Consider the following 17045-nt stretch of genomic DNA (forward strand, 5'->3'; position numbering starts at 1 on the left):
GGGACCTCCCTGGTCTCGTTTCCCCACAGAAAATAAACCCCCTATGCCCGGCTTACCTGACTATGGGAGCAAAAGGGTGATATATGCTGGTGTCAGAAAACTCTATTTCTCTTCTCAGCTCTACAACAAATTAGTCACATCACCATGGGTAATGTCACATCATGCCACTGTTGGGTGAGTCACATAATGACATCACTGGATGAGCCACATAATCTAGCTGGTTACCCCGTCGGTAAAATGAGTGGCAAAGTCATTTGCTCCATCACCACTGGAGAGCCCTGTGACCTCTCCAGCTAAGAGGTCTTCATTAGGGTACCTTATGGAGATGCTAACATATGTGATGAAATAAGATGTAGAAGAGTTCCCTTAAGTATTACTACCTGCATAAATTATGCTACTTTGTGGCAGTTGGTCTTACTTATGGAAATCTTAGCTTTGGTATCATAGGATATGCTGCTCAGGCTCTGCATCCAGAGCCCCTCTAGCCTCTTCTTTCCTACATTCCACACAGTTTGGCCCATGAGAGGCCCAGCAAGTCCACTCAGTGGGCAAAGCTTAACATCCCTGTGAACCTCAGACAGGGGGGTCATCCAGGCACCTGCCTCTTCTCCAGGGAATGCCAAAGATCAGGTCCCCATTCAGGGCTGACGTCCTGGACAACTCCCAGCCTCCATCTGGCAAGTACCATAGCCATGCTTAGCAGAGAGGATTCCTAAAAACCATGAAATCTGAACTGAGAAATCTAGAATTAAAGCATTCTTCATCTTAAAAAAAAATTCTTCATCTTGACTTTACGTTATAGTTATGACTGTAACATGATTCATTATGCAAATGTGGAGGGAAAAAAAGTACCAGATTTGAAACTTAAAAACAAAACAAAACAGAAACAAGTTTGTGTCTTGACTCTTCTTTCCAGCTCTTGTGAGAAAGTCACTTACCCTCCCTGAGCCTTATTTTCAGCCTCAGAAGGGTAGACTGGCAAGGTCTTTCTGTCTGTGTCAGAATCAAGGAGGTGCCATAAAGGAAACCATCTGACAAACACTAAATAAAGTGCTATCCAAACATATAGTATTACTATTACCATTGTTGGTAACTATTTGGTAACTATTTGGTCTGGGAAGCCTGAATTCCATGCTGCCTCCTCCTGTCTATAACACACAGGCAATTCCACAGTTAGAGTTGGCTTTCCAAAAAGACACTTTCGTTCTTTTCTTCCCTGAAAACAAATGAATCTGTAACCAATGTACCCTAGCCATCCAATATGTGCAGCCTCTTTTGTTCATGAACAACCTTAAGGTAATAAACTGGTATGCCCCTGTGACAGAGAAAAATGTTGGAAGGAAATGGGTTTCCATCTGAGGCTTCTAAGGTGCTAAACCAAACAATAACAAGGGAAAAATTATTCAGCTAAACGCACCTGACGTGCGTTGGCATCCAATGTGCCACCCTCCTCGTCAGACATTATTACTTATGTACCTGCTTCGGAGAAGGGCTGCTCGGAAAAGCTACTCTGCTTTTAACAGACATACATTTTAGGGACTTTTAAATAAACTTATATAGCAACACCGAGCTGCATGTCTTCTAAACTTTGCTTTTTCATCCGTCTGTACCAAGCACCGTGAAGCAAAATGGATGTGCCTTCAGCTTTCTACAGTCCTGGAAAATGAACCAGTCCACTTAACAATAAATGGTGGTTGGTTCAAACACACATGACTGGTCTAGTGAGGAAGAAAAGAAAGTTGAGCTTAATGAAGTCCAGTGTCTGTGTCCCTGTGCATGGACAGGAAAGGACGAGTGTTTTATAACTGTTTATTGGAGTTAATGGTAATAAATTCCTCACTTGTGATGCATTAACTTTAATGTTTTCATTACTTGGTGATTTAGGTTTTCCCTTTTCACATTGTAAATCATGTTGTCCCAGTAGCAGAGCAGGTCGAGTGCCTGCCGTAATGTTCATAATGCTCAGTGGGGAAAGGAATGTTCTCTTTCTCTCTCCAGCACAGTCTGACAAAAGACACTTTGTGTCATACCGATTTGCTACTTTCTAAATAAGCAATAAAGACAGACAGACAGACGGATGCATCTGACAGCAGCTTAGCCGAATGTGACAGTCTAGCTTAGATCTAGGGAACGACAAGTCTCCATAGTAACTTTCCAAATGTATTTGGTGCTGAAGGTTCCTTTTTTCTTTTTCTTTTTTTTTTTTCTCTCTCTCTGTTTGCTGAGTGTGAGCCCTTAGTTAATGAGCTGTGCAAATAGATATTGAGATTTAGTGTTTTTATTTTGCAATTACAGACTTGGTGATTTGGTTGGAAACTTTTGGGTCTAGAAACATCACCCTCATTTTCCCCTCCCTAATTTTTTTCCCTTACAAAGTTCGACTTACTTCAAACTTGCTTGAGTTTTATCAGATGAAACAGAAGACTCAAGAAAGATTTTAAGCCTCAAATGTGTAACTTAAAAGAAAAGGGGGTGATTTTTGCCCTAAAGGTTCCTTATCATAGTCATCATTTTTCTGTCTGATCCCATACTGCTGCACAGAGACACCCAGGGAGCTAGCTGGGAGTGAGGTCTGGCTTGCGAGTGACACTTTGTCCAGTAGATGATACATGCCAGGTCAAAGCCACAATGCTAAGATCATTGCATTCCCATCAAGTTCTTCCTTTTGGGGTGTGAGAGTTCTCATTAGATCACCCACCCTGAAATACCCCCGGAGAACCACGATAATTAGTTCCTGAGTCTTCTTTTTTATTTTCTGCTTTGTTTGCTTTAAAAGTTTCCTCAATGCAGTGCTCTGATGATATCCGAATGTCTTTAACTAGAGAGACACAGAGAAAGCAAAATTATTATCATTTGATTTCTCTTTGAAACATTTTGGTTTGGAGAATAACTGAAATAGAGACCCCAGGATTCTGGTACACTAATCCCCACATAGCTTTCACCGTCAGCTGTATTAAGTGATCAGACACACATAAGATGTCTGCATACAGGATGCAGAACAGATGTACCTGTGGAAGTTCAAAGAGAAAAATACCATTTTTGCAGGGAAACAAGAGGACTAGGGAAATACTATCAGAAAAGATCAAGTCTCAGCCACTCAAGGTCTGTAGCTCAAAAGTGGCTTTCAACAGCTATTTCTGCAAAGTATTTCGCTATCCATTTGTTAAGTTGTTGGAGTTTTGGCTTGGTCCTTTGTCCACTTATGGCTTCCTCTGGATCCCATCCTTGGATGCTCTCCGGAGGATAGATCAGGTCTGAGGTGAAGACAGTTGGTGTCTCGACGAGGCTGTGAAATAGGCTCAGAAATGTAATTCTTTCCAGTTGAGGCTCGTGGTATTTTTTCTAATTTCCCCCCCAAACTCTGTTTGCCCCTCTTCCTATCATTCTTAGTCCTGTTATTCATCCTGGTTTCTGCACTGCCCACTTCCTCTTTGCTCTCTTGGATAAAGCTTCTTCTCCTCTCCCTTTTTTTTCTTATTTCATGTTACCAATCTTAAGATTAAAATTGTGAATATACAGCAGAACAGAAATTACCATTTGTGGCTTTGGTGAAAATGATTTATCTAACAAATATTCACTCCCATATTGCCTTCTTAGACCACAAATCCCATTAGGCTAGAAGTGGTTTCAGTTCAGCTTAGCAAACATTTACCGGGCACCTACTGTGTGTACTAGGCCCCTGGGGATACTGGGAATACTAATGAATAATGATTCTGTTGCCCTCTATGAAGGGGACCAGAGTTCCCACCAGCAGCTATTCTTCAGGTTGCAAGAAATTAAATAATTAGCACCAAACTCCTTAGCCTTTACTGTGGAATATTTTAGGGAAGGATCCTTCTTAATCCCGCATCAGTTCAACAATTACTTAAAGTACACCCTAGCCCTGACAGGTCTCAGTTGTTGACATGTTCCAAGTGCTCCTCAGTCTAATTCTCACTCTCCTTACCTGGTGCAAACACTGCCCATCCCACTAGGTGCACGGCTGTATTGGATTCTTCTTTGTTCCCCCATTTCGATCCAGGTACTATGATGTTTGTTCACTGAGCTTCTTCCACAGTGTCATGTCTCTTCTCTGAATGCAAGATCTGCTTTTACTCTCTTTCCCCTTTCTAGATCATCCTCCCTACTGCCTTCTACCTAGACCCACGGCTACAATCCTTTTCCCAGAAGTAGCCCCTTTTCAGTTTCCTTGTTCATAGTAGCTTTACTTAGTAACTAAGGTCTTATGTAAACCTAAGCAAAGAGGCAAGACTGGAGAGTATTGGAGAAAAGTTTCAGGCTCCCCTGGGAGCCAAGACAGTGTTATAATAATGCCCAATAGAAAATGGTATTAGAGCACAGGCGAGGGAGTATATAATTCTACATGGGTGAAATAGATCCAGAGAAGATGTGACATTTGAAAGGAGTCTTAAAGGAGCATGCCCTAGGGGCGCCTGGGTGGCTCAGTCGTTAAGCGTCTGCCTTCGGCTCAGGTCATGGTCCCAGGGTCCTGGGATCGAGCCCCGCATCAGGCTCTCTGCTCTGCGGGAAGCCTGCTTCTCCCTCTCCCACTCCCCCTGCTTGTGTTCCCTCTCTCACTGTGTCTCTCTCTGTCAAATAAACAAAATCTTTAAAAAAGAAAAATGGAAAGAGAGCGAGAGAAACTCCCAAGCAGGAAAAACAGATGAGCAAAGTTCTACAGTATGAAGTACATGGCACATTCCAGAAGGCAGTCTGTTACTTACTGTTGCTGGAGTATCAGGAGGTACGGGGGTTGGAAGGAAATGAAACGGGAAGGTAGGTGAGACCAAAATATTTTAAAGTTTCTGTATGCTGGAGAGTTTGAGTTTCATCCGTTAAAAGCTTTAAGCAAGAATGTGACATGACCAAATCTATGTTTCAGAAAAATGATTTCTGGCCAAAGTATGGTAGACCAGTAGAAGGTAAGCCATAAAAAGGTGATTCCAAATGCAGGCAAGTCTCTTCTCTTTTGCTTTCCTTTTCTCCGTGTTCTTATCACGGTCCAGTGGAGTAGTAAATAAATAGATTTGGAAATGATATTTTGTCATTCATTTTATAGAGATGCCTTCAAGTGACACATATATAATGGTGATCTGCCTCAGGACAAGGAGGGAATACAGTGATCCTTCAAAGTTTGTAAAAAGACAATGTGGCATTTTACATCCTTTCCACCTCCTTATTAGAGTCACAGGGGCATTTGAGCTTTGCTGCCTGGATTTGTATCCGGATTCTCACTTTGCACAGTTGCCACTTACTGTGGTTTGGCTGCTAAAGAGACTTCAGGTAGTTTGGATCTTTGTGGTTCTATATTAAGGATGGATTCCTAGGATAAAAATAAAGCTGATGGTACTGGGTTACAGATATGCATAATTAATAAAATCAGAAAACTGGGTTTAAGCAGTTTGTGTGGAGATCACATGAATTCTTAGCCTTTTTCCCACCATATCACATGTCCACCAACATTTATACGCTCATCCCACTTCCGTGGAACACCCACAATTTTGAAGAAACACCAATTTTTTCAAGGAAATAAAGCACTGGGGAAATTTTTTTTAATTTTTTATTGTTATGTTAATCACCATACATTACATCATTAGTTTTTGATGTAGTGTTCCATGATTCATTGTTTGTGCATAACACCCAGTGCTCCATGCAGAACGTGCCCTCTTTAATACCCATCACCAGGCTAACCCATCCTCCCACCCCCCTCCCCTCTAGAACCCTCAGTTTGTTTTTCAGATTCCATCGTCCCTCATGGTTCATATCCCCCTCCGATTTCCGCCCCTTCATTCTTCCCCTCCTGCTATCTCCTTTTTTTTTTCTTAACATATATTGCATTATTTGTTTCAGAGGTACAGATCTGTGATTCAACAGTCTTGCACACTTCACAGCACTCATCATAGCACATACCCTCCCCAGTGTCTATCACCCAACCACCCCATCCCTCCCACCTCTCCCCCCACTCCAGCCACCCTCAGTTTGTTTCCTGAGATTTAGAATTCCTCATATCAGTGAGGTCATATGATACATGTCCTTCTCTGATTGACTTATTTCGCTCAGCATAATACCCTCCAGTTCCATCCACATCGTTGCAAATGGCAAGATCTCATTCCTTTTGATGGCTGCATAATATTCCATTGTATATATATACCACATCTTCTTTATCCATTCATCTGTCGATGGACATCTTGGCTCTTTCCACAGTTTGGCTATTGTGGACATTACTGCTATAAACATCAGGGTGCACATACCCCTTCGGATCCCTGCATTTGTATCTTTGGGGTAAATACCCAGTAGTGCAATTGCTGGATCATATGGTAGCTCTATTTTCAACTTTTTGAGGAACCTCCATACTGTTTTCCAGAGTGGTTGCACCAGCTTGCATTCCCACCAATAGTGTAGGAGGGTTCCCCTTTCTCCACATCCTCGCCAACATCTGCTGTTTCCTGACTTGTTAATTTTAGCCATCCTGACTGGTGTGAGGTGGTATCTCATTGAGGTTTTGATTTGGATTTCAGCACGGGGGAAATTCTTTTTTTTTTATTTTTATTGTTATGTTAATCACCATACATTACATCATTAGTTTTTGATGTACTGTTCCATGATTCATTGTTTGTGCATAACACCCAGTGCTCCATGCAGAACGTGCCCTCTTTAATACCCATCACCAGGCTAACCCATCCTCCCACCCCCCCCAGAACCCTCAGTTTGTTTTTCAGAGTCCATCATCTCTCATGGTTCGTATCCCCCTCCAATTTCCCCCCCTTCATTCTTCCCCTCCTGCTATCTCCTTTTTTTTTTTCTTAACATATATTGCATTATTTGTTTCAGAGGAACAGATCTGTGATTCAACAGTCTTGCACACTTCACAGCGCTTACCAGAGCACATACCCTCCCCAGTGTCTATCACCCAGTCACCCCATCCCTCCCACCCCACCCCCCACTCCAGTAACCCTCAGTTTGTTTCCTGAGATTAAGAATTCCTCATATCAGTGAGGTCATATGATACATGTCTTTCTCTGATTATTTCGCTCAGCATAACACCCTCCAGTTCCATCCATGTCATTGCAAATGGCAAGATCTCATTCCTTTTGTGGCTGCATAATATTCCATTGTATATATCTATACCACATCTTCTTTATCCATTCATCTGTTGATGGACATCTTGGCTCTTTCCACAGTTTGGCTATTGTGGACATTACTGCTATAAACATCGGGGTGCACGTAACCCTTTGGATCCCTACATTTGTATCTTTGGGGTAAATACCCAGTAGTGCAATTGCTGGATCATATGGTAGCTCTATTTTCAACTTTTTGAGGAACCTCCATACTGTTTTCCAGAGTGGCGCACCAACTTGCGTTCCCACCAACAGTGTAGGAGGGTTCCCCTTTCTCCGCATCCCCGCCAACATCTGCCGTTTCCTGACTTGTTAATTTTAGCCATTCTGACTGGTGTGAGGTGGTATCTCATTGAGGTTTCGATTTGGATTTCAGCACGGGGGAAATTCTTGATTGCCACAATTATAATAGTGCATCTGATGTGTTTAGTACCATAGACTGTAGCATAACTAAGATATGCTATAAATTATTTTTCATTGACTTTTTCCCTTAAGAAAGCATATCAGAATGCAGACGAATGGTATTATTAAGAAAAACTTTGACTTCATTCTTATTCTAAAAGTAAATTATTCAAAATCTCTGCCCTTCAGATGAACACCTTTAACTGATCAAAAACACCCATGTGTCATGATGCCATGATTGAGAATCAGTGGATTATTATATTGAGTTAGTCATTCTTTAAAGTGAAATGTTTACACCTAGAAGATGCTGCTGATTATTATTACCATTTACTTAGATGCTAGAAATAGTGTGTTGAAGTTGGAAGGGCTTTTTTCTAATACTTCCACTTCCTTTTTTTTTTTAAAGATTTTATTTATTTTTATTTGAGAGAGAGAATGAGAGACAGCACGAGAGGGAAGAGGGTCAGAGGGAGAAGCAGACCCCCCACTGAGCAGGGAGCCCGATGCGGGACTCGATCCCGGGATTCCAGGATCATGACCTGAGCCGAAGGCAGTCGGCTAACCAACTGAGCCACCCAGGCGCCCTAATACTTCCACTTCTTACAAGTAAAATTCCACTGAAAGTGAAGATGTGGGAGAGGAGCATCCACTAAGACCACAGGCCTCTTAGACAATTAGTGTGGTGCCTCTTTGTAGGAACAAGGTTCTTTATGCTCCATGAATATTCATGGTTTCTGTATGTTACCTTGTAACTTGGCATTATTGATGGAATGTTTTGTGAAAAGAAACCAATTTTGGATATTTGGCTTAAAAATCTTTCTTTCTTTTATTCTTTTTTGAGAGAGAGAGACAGAGTGTGAGCAAGGGTAGGGAGGGGAGAGGGAGAGAGAGAATCCCAAGCAGACTCCACACTCAGTGTGGAGCCCGACACGGGGCTCGATCTCAGGACCCCAAGATCACCACCTGAGTCAGATGCTTAACCGACTAAGCCACCCAGGGGCCCCAAAATCTTCTTTCTTTTTAAACCAAGTCCTCTTCCTTAAAGAGTAAACAAATCACGTTCAAGATTCCTGCATGAGCCCTACACTGGAGCAGGGTTTCATTCTTCTAGATACCACTCTTGGTGTCAGAAGACATCTTCCAAACCTTGGTGACCAAGCACTATTTGTGAGAGTTCCAGGTTGCTTCCTCCTGCATTTTCTTTACCTGTGTATCCTTTTCTCACATTCTCATATGTTTGGGTTTTTTTGCAGTGTACTGTATATCTGTTGACTTCTCGGACTTTACACAGACCTGCCCTGGAAAGCAATTCCACAGATTAGTCAGCCAGTACATTAAAAAGTAAATAAGAAATATAATATCTTAAAATAATTTTTGACCCCAACTACTAGAATAACCACATGCTGTGTCTGTTTCTTTCCCCTTACTTAAATGGGTCTCCTTTTGTGGGAGCGTGAGGTGAGAAGACCGTCTTTCCTTAGCCACTTCTGAGTGTGTCTCCTCAACTCAGACTCAGGGTGGTGGAAAGTGCATGGGCTGTTCCAGCTGAGCAACCTTCAGTAAGTTCGGCAATCTCACTGAGCCTCAGTGCCCTGGTCGGTAAAGTGGAGCTGATAATAATACATACTTCATAGGGCTGCTGTGAAGCTCAAATAAGATGTAAACATGCTTTATAAAATGCAGATTAAGGGAAGCCTGGGTAGCTCAGTCCATTAAGCATCCAACTCTTGACTCTTGGTGTCTCTCTCTCTCCCTCTTTCTCTCTCTCTCTCTATATATGTACATATATATATCAAATCAATCAATAAATCTTTTTAAAATGCAGATTAAAAATGTATTAGCCTTTTTTCATTTTTATTAAAATGTATTCATGTTATTTTGTTCATCAATTCTCTGCCTTTTTTCTTAGTACTTCTCATAGGCCTAGAATTTCTCATGATTTTTCTTTATCCTCAGTATAACAAGATTTCTTCCACAAATGTTTACACATTTGTATAAATGTCTGGTCTGTTACTCAGATTAAAAGGTTTTTATTTTTTAAAGACTTTAAAAAGTCGGAGAGCCAAAAAGAGTCCCTCAAGATCTCCTGAACATTGTCTCCTGTGCTGGTTTGCCAACTGCAGATGTGTGATTTCTTTCCTTTTCCGACCTCCTCAGTCTAGCTCCAGCTGTCCCTGTTTTGTTTTCTGGCTTCTTCTGTCACAGCTTGTTGAAGAATTTGACCAAGTCTGTGCTGTTCACCCCTTTCTTTCATCTCATATCTGATTTATTCCTCCACGAAATTAACGCTGTCCGATTGGTCTCTATCTCTGAAACTTTCAGATCCTAAGTCTATTACTATTCATGATTTAGAATTTTTCACCTTACATGTGTTATATGTGTTGGTGTAAATTCCTTAATAAATGAAGCAAGAGGACAGAAAAGTGGAGGAACAAGTGTAAACTCGGGTGGGTATCGAGTAGAACCACAGAAGTTAGAAAATTAGATAAGCCTGTCCCCAAGAGACTAACAGAGGAAGAGTCATCGAAACCAACTTCCCTGTTAGTGTCATGCTCAGAAGTTGAACACTGCAGGCTGGACACCTCAAACTGATTGTCACTTACTGACTGGGTCCTGAAAAATGAGAAAAAAAGCAAAAAACGACCCAGAAACACAAGAAGCTAAGGAAAAACTGTAAGGAGCTTATTAAGGAAGGCCACAGGAGCCAAATACAAAGGAGATTTAGGACCAGTGACCACCAGACAGGAGAATACTACCTTCTCCAACCCTCCCTGCAAAACCTTTCCCCTGTGTACGTTTGAGGCATTGTGAAGTGTGTTTGTCACTTTTCTGCAAAGGCACATATGCCAGCAAACTATGAGTGAATTGGAATTGCAGATGGCGCTTCACCATCCCCAGCCTTCAAATACTAAATTTTCTCCAACCTCATCCACCCAAACACCCCGGGGCTCTTGTCACAGGTACTTCAATGGAGGAACCTGGTAAACCTAACCCTGCCTGAAATTCACCGCTGGTAGCTGTCAGTCTCTAGGCTGGAGTTTGGTCCCTTTTCCAAACAATTGAAAAGAGCTTGAATTGAAAGGAAAAGGGAGGATGGGAAACATCCACAGTTTATGGGACAGGTGGGGGTTGAACAAAGATTTTTTTTTAAAAAATCACTGATTTTCATTTCAGCTTGGTTTAGCAAGAAACCAAGCCTGCTGCCTATAATGAAAGTTCATGGGCACCTGGTTGGTTCTGCTGGGGCTGCAGCCTTTTTGCAGTGAAATTGTGTGGCCTCTTGTGCTATTCGCCTTCTGCTGTGGTGTTGCCAAGTGATTTCTCCAATTCTCTTTTCTCAGTGGGCTAGAACGCAGCTGATTAAATAGGCCGTGACTCACATAAGCTCCCGTGTCTTTTTTATTGACTCCTTTATGGAAATGTATCACACTCTAAAGGGTCCACATTGTTGTTGCTGTGCATAGCTGACTGAGGAGTCATGTTTAGCGCTGAGAGATGGAATCCTACTCTGTCATTTTTTACTGCAGAGTTGGGTATGGGTGGGATACAAGGGTTTAAAGGCATCTGGATGAGGAGAGAAAGATGTCTGAGAATTTCTTTTATCTTCATCTGCCATGAAAGTTGGGTGGCATCACTTCTAGGTAACACTTCTCTACTGATCTTATCTTTATGGCCCCACATCCTTCAGCTAAGTGAATCTTTTCTTTATATGGGCTATTCTGGGAGATTTAGTTAAGTGCTGTGGTAGAGAAAGATTATGACATGAATGTAATTCTGTTTTGTGCTGATACAATGTGATACATACTTAGGTTTATCCAAGAAGGCCATTTATTCCCAATAAATCTAAATCATTTCTATTTTTTCATTAAGATGGTGATATCTTTTTTTCAGGTAATGGACAAAAAGCCTCGATTTTTTAAAAAAAATTGTATCCTTAAATATAAATGTTTTTGACTTAAAATAGCAACTCATGCAATTCTTTGTGGCTTCTTCCTATTTTTATTATCATCCTGCAAAGCATTTGCATACTTTCTATTAGGCATGAAGTAGCTCTGCAGATCTGTTCACTTGCCAGGAGGTGCGGATTCAGGCATACAAGACTCCTCCTGCCTCATCACCCCAGGACCATGACTAACGTTGTGCATCCTCAAGATCACTGGTTCTTGATCAGTAGGACACTGAGCTGACACTGAAAGAAGAGACAGCTTGGTTGCCACAATGGCTTCCCATCTTGGTTGTCTGGATTTTTTTGATAGATCATGGTGTTAATGAAATTGAGCTCGGCGTCAACATACATTGAGAACAATTCTGTTGTTATACTCACCACACAGTGCCTTGTACACAGGAGACCATCACTAGAAATCAAGATTGATTTGATTTGATTTCCTAATTTTTTTCCATAGCCATTTCAAACTTCGCCTATCATCCCATTTTGTCCACTGCCCTTAAGGGAAACCAGGCAAGAGAGTTCATCAGTACCAATTCCTTCTAATAAGAAAGCAACATAACACATCTTGCTAAAAACGCAGCACATTAAAATACCGCATTTCTAGCTCTGGTACTCTTCAGAATCTGTTGGTGAATGACCAAGAGAGAAAATTCAGCAACTCATTCCCTGCCCAATTTTTGCAAACTAAGTGTGACTCTTCGGGAGAGAAGGTGGTGACGGGACTAACCCTAGATTCCTAGAATTCATGACTTAGAGTTCAAACATCTCTGCAGCATTGTGTCTTTGTTTTCTTGGTGGTGGCATTCTTGGGTTTCGGTTGGTGGGGAGAGAAAAGCCTCATGCTGATAATGTACTGAAAGTAAATGAAATTAAATAAGCGAAGCAGTGCTCATCACTACTTCCTTCCCCCCTGGGTAATTCAATTCAAGCTCTCTCTCTGATGGCAACTCGCAGGGACTGTCTCTGTCACCCCGCTGGGGCCTGGAGTCTTAACATCTAAATAAAAGTTTCACTCAAGCATTTTTTATGCTCCTGCCAGCAGGATCAGTGAGCTGGTGTGGGCACATTAATGTAATATTCATACTCACAGACTCTCCCTGCACACGAGGCAATGTCTTCCCATTTTCATAATTATAGATGTTCCATAAAATGGCATTTAGATTTGCATTAAAAAAGGAGGTTTGAATTCTAATAGAACGTTTAACATGTCTTTTATGATTCAGACTCTCGGCATCTTTAACAAGAAGCTGTGTCTCTAAGTTTAACAAGACCTTAAAAAAGGAAAAAGAAAAGAAAAAAACTGGAAGAAGGGATGGGTCCTCCAAGCTTAGGAGATCCTGTTTTTCTCATCCCCTCTGTCTTTCATTTAATTTTTAGGCCTCTAGGAGCAATTTTTGACAGTGCTGCAGAGAGGATGGGGTCTCCTGCAAATGGTCTTCCTTCTGAGCCATGCCGGGTCCTCGACCCAGCCACTCCACCCTCAGTGGCTCAGTTTCTGTTTTCTTGGAGAGCATTTTCAGAGAGGTATTAGAATTTTCAGAGGGGTGGGAGAAATGAAAGGATCCTAGACAAATGAACTTCCCTTTGCTGCTGTTCATCTCATGTGTGCACCCTGAGACCCATCTGGGAGGATTTATAGCAGCCACAGAGTTTGCTAACTGTAGAGCACACAAATGAAAATAGTCCATGAACAAGGAAGTTGGCAATAAGGACAAATAGAAAGAATCAGGCACTTTGACACACGAAAAAAGAAAAACTCTTTGGATTTCTATGTTTAAAACTAAGTTTGAAACTGCTTAGAAGCAAAAGGTAAAATCTTAGTTGCATTTTAAATTGTCTGAAAATGTTATTTTTAAACAAGAAATATTTTAAACAAGAAGTAAGTGCCAGCTCGTAGCCCTCCTGAGTGTTAGTTGTAGATTTAAAAAAAAAAAAATTGTGCAATTGAAAAAACAATTATTTCACCCAAAAGTCTCAAGATATCGTATAGGTGACCCAGTTGATTCATATGGGGTTGTGCCTTAATTTGGTTTGTATTTTGTTTTGATTTCTAAATCTATTAAGGGAAACCTAAAGAGCTTTGGTTTTGGAGACTAAAAAGAACAAACAGTAGGATTCTGCCAGGCCACTCCCTTTATTTCTCCTAATTAAGAAATATGGGGGGGGGCGCCTGGGTGGCTCAGATGGTTAAGCATCTGCCTTCGGCTCAGGTCATGATCTCAGGGTCCTGGGATCGAGTCCCGCATCGGGCTCCCTGCTCCTTGGGAGCCTGTTTCTCCCTCTGCCTTTCTCTCTCGCTCTGTCTCTCATGAATTAAAAAAAAAAAAAAATCTTAAAAAAAAAATTTTTTTTAATTAAAAAAAAAAAAAGAAATATGGGGGTGCCTGGGTGGCTCAATCGTTAAGTGTCTGCCTTCGGCTCAGGTCATGATCCCAGGGTCCTGGGATCGAGCTCCGCATCGGGCTCCCTGCTCAGCTGGAAGCCTGCTTCTCCCTCTCCCACTCCCCCTGTTTGTGTTCCCTCTCTCGCTATCTCTCTCTGTCAAATAAATAAATAAAATCTTTAAAAAAAAAAAAAGAAAGAAAGAAAGAAATATGGACTTGGGGGCACCTGGCTGGCTCTGTCGGAAGAGCACGCAACTCTTGATCTGGGGGTCATGAGTTCGAGCCCCATGTTGGGTATAGAGATTACTAAAAAAAAATAAACTTTAAAAAAAGAAATATGGACTTGTATTTTTTAAAGAGTTTTTTATTGTTGCTGTTCTTCTTTCATTTTATTTTTTGAGGAGTCAATTCCTTCTCTTTTGTCCTTTTCCCCTCACTTCTGTGAAATAAGTGTAAACCCCAGTAGTGAAAGATGGATCAGGATCTTGACTTCTCAATAAATTTGTACCTAATGAGGCTAATTGAAACTCAAGGATATGAGCAGCATACGTTTATTTTTTTAAGATTTTATTTATTTGTTTGAGAGACAGAATGAGAGAGAGAGAGTATAGGAGCAGGGGCAGAGGGAGAGGGAGAAGCAGACTCCCCTGCTGAGCAGGGAGCCCGACACGGGGCTCCATCCCAGGACCCTGAGATCACGACCTGAGCCGAAGGCAGACGCTTAACCGACTGAGCCACCCAGGTGCCCCAGCAGCATATGTTTAAAGGCCGATGTCAGTTCCAGAGTCTTCTCTTGGTAAAGGCTTCAACCCTTCTTAGACTCTTTTCCATACTTGGACAAAACCAGGATGTGGCACTTACTGCCAGTTCAGCCTGCATAGCCCTTCTTTGTGCAAACTTAATAAAATTTATGTTCACGAGGTGGCTTTCTGTTTTGTTGTTGTTGTTGTTGTTGTTTTAAGAGTGAGTGTGTGTTTATTGCTCTCACGGAGGTGGCTGCATTCATGGTGAACTCTATCACTCATTAAGCTTCTTTCTGCTGGTAGCTATTCATTTGACTTTTGATTATCTCGATGTGGATTATCCAATTTGGAGCTTATAATCCACAGCAAATTCTTAATTCTCTAGAGTCCTTTTCTTGCCAATCCATACATATTTTAGGCTACTTCCTCTTGCACAAACTAATGTAGGTTTCAATCATTATAAGTGATTTTAGCATTAGATATAATTAGGAAGAGAAAATTTACCTTTTCCCCCCAATCATATAAAAATTGTTTTATTTTGTGCTGTGTTTAAGCAGCTGCCCTTCTGCACCCCCTTCATTAATGTGGAACATCTAAAGGAACCTAAATAAATGAAAATTCTGTCAGGTTTCAACAGCGCATTCTGCTGTTTTCCTTTTAGGAGTGGAAGACATCATAAGAGGAGCTCAAGAACTTGATAACATCATCAAGCAAGGATACTTGGAGAAGAAAAGCAAAGGTACTGACCAGACCTAAAAGTCTCAGAACACTCCAGGAAGGGAAGGGAAATGAGGAAAAAGAGGGCTAACATAGCAGGTGCTTTTTCTATGCCCAGTTCTGTGCTCAGGAGGGGGAAGGCCAAAAGGAAGGTGGGAGAGGAAAAGAAATCTGGTGTTTGTGCATAGGCTGAAGAGAGATGCCCCAAAATCTTCAGCCAATTGTGAGCTTCATCAGCATAGGAACCCGTTCTGCTTTGTTCACCTGGTACACAACAGGTGCTTAATAAAAATACTTGTTGAATGAATGAGTGATGATATTCTTGTTCTCATCTCTCAGTATGCTCCTGTAGAGTAAAACTATGTTGCCAAAGTGTAATTTTACATCCTGTGTGAAGCAACCCAGTTTCACAATTCAGAGGAGCCTGACTCTCGACCTGTCACTCACTGGATTAAAATAGATACTGCTACCCTAACTAAGCCCGGGGTCCCAGGTTTAACCCTCAAAAGGCAAATTGCCTTAGTACAATGAAAGCCTTTCTCATGCCCGTGGCCTGGAGCATCAGCTAGGTTTGCTAAAAGGCACCACATGAAAGTATCACAGAGAATTTGAAAAGTACTGGATGAGATTAGAACCCGAGAGCCATAAAGGAAGATAGATAGTGGGACTGCCGTGAGGGCCAGAACAGGCAAACCCTGTTTAGAATTTGGACCTTTAACTGAGCGAGCCCTCTGGACTCTGAGTCAATATGGGATAGCCTGTGGGAGTGAAAGGGAGGAGTTTACAGTCCATTAACCTAGGAAATAAAACAATAACACACTGGACTGTGTGTTGGACTTTACAGACTCGTCCGTGGTTGTAGCTCCCTGAATTTATGTCCCTTACCGCTGTTCCGTTTAGATCATAGTTTCTTTGGATCAGAGTGGCAGAAGCGATGGTGTGTGGTCAGCAGAGGCCTCTTCTACTACTATGCTAATGAGAAAAGTAAGTGTTCTTCATTTGCACAGCAGCATCTCCCTCCTGGATGCAAGCACTTCGTAAATTCTCAAGCACTTAGATCTCAAGATAGCAGTCTTTAACTAACACCCATAAAGGGACATGCTTGGGAAAGAAAGAGACTTGGGTAAGTAATACCTCGCCCATCCCCAAAAACTCAGATGCCAATTTAGAAATTATTTCCCCTTTAAACACTAGGATCGTGTGGTCAGCATATCAAAAGGTTATCTTTGGGGTGCCTAGGTGGCTCAGTCGGTTAAGTGTCCAACTCTTGGCTTCAGCTCAGGTCATGATCTCAGGGGTCATGGTCTCATGGGTCATGGGATCAAAACCCCAGGTGGGGTTCTGCACTCAGCAGGGAGTCTGCCTGAAGGTTCTCTCCCTCTGCCCCTCCCCCTATTCACGTGGACACACGTGCTCACTCTCTCTCAAATAAACTCTTTAGATCTTATAAATCTCTCAAATAAATAAATCTTTAAAAAAATAAAATGTTAAAAAGTTATCTTTTATTATGACTAATAACATAATATTATCAAGGTTGAACACTGGCATTTTTTTTTTAAGAACCTCAAACTCTTTTTTTTTTTTTTAAGATTTTATTTATTTATTTAATTGACAGAGAGAGAGACACAGCGAGAGAAGGAACACAAGCAGGGGGAGTGGGAGAGGGAGAAGCAGGCTTCCCGCCAAGCAGGGAGCCCGATGCGGGGCTTGATCCCAGGACCCTGGGACCATG

General features: G+C 41.7%; 1 protein-coding gene across 1 annotated transcript in view; it reads left to right on the top strand.

Annotated features, from left to right (window-relative positions):
* The window catches only part of SKAP1 (src kinase associated phosphoprotein 1), a 278853-nt gene that overhangs the window by 213434 nt on the left and 48374 nt on the right, over positions 1-17045 (top strand). The window contains exons 5-6 of the mRNA XM_064583476.1: positions 15258-15335; positions 16214-16297. Of these exons, the coding sequence (XP_064439546.1) occupies positions 15258-15335; positions 16214-16297 (162 nt within the window). The remainder of the gene's footprint in view (positions 1-15257; positions 15336-16213; positions 16298-17045) is intronic.

The sequence above is a fragment of the Mirounga angustirostris genome, unplaced genomic scaffold, assembly GCF_029215605.1.
Source record: "Mirounga angustirostris isolate CCGP_5_RB_7025 unplaced genomic scaffold, mMirAng1.0.hap1 SCAF_17, whole genome shotgun sequence".
Lineage (NCBI taxonomy): Eukaryota > Metazoa > Chordata > Mammalia > Carnivora > Phocidae > Mirounga > Mirounga angustirostris.